Source organism: Colobus angolensis, unplaced genomic scaffold (assembly GCF_000951035.1).
Source record: "Colobus angolensis palliatus isolate OR3802 unplaced genomic scaffold, Cang.pa_1.0 Scaffold22, whole genome shotgun sequence".
In the NCBI taxonomy this organism is placed as follows: domain Eukaryota; kingdom Metazoa; phylum Chordata; class Mammalia; order Primates; family Cercopithecidae; genus Colobus; species Colobus angolensis.
This window is the reverse complement of record NW_012115377.1, coordinates 4,949,654-4,951,895: the sequence shown is the minus strand read 5'-3', so window position 1 is coordinate 4,951,895 and position 2,242 is coordinate 4,949,654. Positions and strand designations below refer to the sequence as shown.

At 53.0% G+C, this 2,242-nt stretch overlaps 1 protein-coding gene across 3 annotated transcripts in view; it reads left to right on the top strand.

Moving 5' to 3' along the window:
• Positions 1-2,242, top strand: part of PEX11G (peroxisomal biogenesis factor 11 gamma) — a 15,965-nt gene continuing 13,723 nt past the window's right edge. For 2 of the 3 annotated variants that reach the window (XM_011943559.1, XM_011943558.1), the window contains exon 1: positions 363-450. In XM_011943559.1, the coding sequence (XP_011798949.1) occupies positions 391-450 (60 nt within the window). In that variant the 5' untranslated portion in view covers positions 363-390. Of the gene's footprint in view, positions 54-362; positions 451-2,242 lie in introns of those variants that run through there. The other variant, XM_011943560.1, reaches the window with a different exon arrangement.

Sequence of the window (2,242 nt, the reverse complement as noted above, 5' to 3'; positions counted from 1 at the left end):
GGTGAAGCACAAAAATTAAAAAGGAAAATCTCTCCTTGAGCCATTGCTAACAGGTTGGTGGTTTTGCTTGAAATATTTTGGGAGCGTGTGGGTAGTTGGTTAAACTTGGAAATATATTTTTTTGTGCGTGGGTAGTTGGCCAAACCGCCGTGGGGCAGAATGCAGCAAGTTCCGAGGATCATCCGGGGTCTGCAGGCTTGGAAAGCACACACGTGTGGGCCCCACCTCTGCAAACTCTGTCCCTCGCCTACAGCGGACAAGAAGCCGGTCCCGAGGACAAAGGCCTGCGACCGCGCCTGCGCGCAGGCCTTTGGGTCGCTCCCGGGACCCCGGCCTGGCTCCACCCTCTGGCGCGGCGCGCCGACATCGCGGTGACGTCACGGAGTTGCCATGGCGTCGCTGAGCGGCCTGGCGTCGGCGCTGGAGTCTTACAGGGGCCGGGACCGCCTGGTGAGGCAGGGGCGGACCGGGGCCGGAGGGCCAACAGTTTGGCCCAAGCTCAGAGACGGGGAAACAGGCCAGAGAGGGGAAAGTGTCGCCCAGGATACTCCGTCGCAGAGGCCCCGTCCGAGCTAGGCTCAAACACGGTGCCCTAGCATTGGACATTTATTTATTTAGGCTGGAGTGCAGTGGTGTGATCTCTGCTCACTGCAGCCTCCACCTCCCGGGTTCAAGCGATTCTCCTGCCTCAGCCCCCCGAGTAGCTGGGACTACAGGCGCCCTCCACCACGCCCTGCTAATTTTTTGTAATTTTAGTAGAGACAGGGTTTCACTGTGTTAGCCAGGATGGTCTCGATCTCCAGGCCTCAAGTGATCCTCCTGCCTCGGCCTCCCAAAGTGCTGGGATTACAGGCGTGAGCCTCCGCGCCCGGCCAACGTTGGACATTTAGATCATTTCTGCCAACCCAACCTGGCTGGACATTGACACACTGGCCAGATTCCCGTGTTTGGACGTTTTGGATCTGACCAGGCCACTGAAGTCAGTCCCTGCGTAGTCCTGAACAATCTCATGTCGGGATTTGGGGTGTTGCAGGGCTCCCCTGTGGCTGGACATTCATTTCCAACCAGATCACCTATAGGTGGGCATTTAGGTTTTTTTCAGCCAGCGTAGACCAAAGAACCCACCGTGGCCTGGGCCCTGCCATGCCTAAGCAGTGATGGGTTCCAGCAAAACCCCAGTTGGTCATTTAGATCGTTTCCACCAACCCAGCCTGGCTGGACGTTTACATACCAAACAGATTCCCATGTTTGGACCTTTAGGATCTGACCAAGCCACTGTAGTTGGTCCCTGGATTGTCCCAAACAATCTCATGTGGGGATTTAGGATATTGTAAGACTCTCCCTATGGCTAGACAGTTTTAAGTTCCAATCAAGTCCCATAAGATTTAGGATATTGTAAGACTCTCCCTATGGCTAGACAGTTTTAAGTTCCAATCAAGTCCCATAGGATTTAGGATATTGTAAGACTCTCCCTATGGCTAGACAGTTTTAAGTTCCAATCAAGTCCCATATGGTTGAGCATTTAGGTTATGCCATCCATGCCCCTGAGTCTGGACTCTTAGCTTGTCCCCACGAGTCTCTTATAGGTAAGACATTTAGGTTGTACTAGGGGGATGTACTGGTGGCTGGGCATTTAGATTCCATTCAAATCTCTTATGACTCGGTGTGTGGGGGGGTTTTAACAAATCCCCCCCGAGTTAGACATTCAAATTGCAGTGTTTTGCCGTTATAATGGGCTGGAAAGGAATTACAAGTAAAAATAAATAAAACAACAGGAGCAAGCAATTTCTGAAAAGCAGGTAAAATAAAGATATAAGGGAGGCCGGGCATGGTGGCTCATGCCTGTAATCCTAGCACTTTGGGAGGCTGAGGTGGGTGGATTGCCTGAGCTCAGGAATTCGAGACCGGCCTGGACAACGTGATGAAGCCCCGTCTCTACTAAAATACAAAAATTAGCCTGGTGTAGGCCGGGCGCAGTGGCTTATGCCTGTAATCCCAGCACTTTGGGAAGCCGAGGCGGGCGGATCACGAGGTCAGGAGATCGAGACCATCTTGGCTAACATGGTGAAACCCTGTCTCTACTAAAAATACAAAAAATTAGCGGGCGTGGTGGCGGGCGCCTGTAGTCCCAGCTACTCGGAGGCTGAGGCAGGAGAATTGCTTGAACCCGGGAGGCAGAGGCTGCAGTAAGCTGAGATCGTGCCACTGTACTCCAGCCTGGGCAACAGAGTGAGATTCTGTC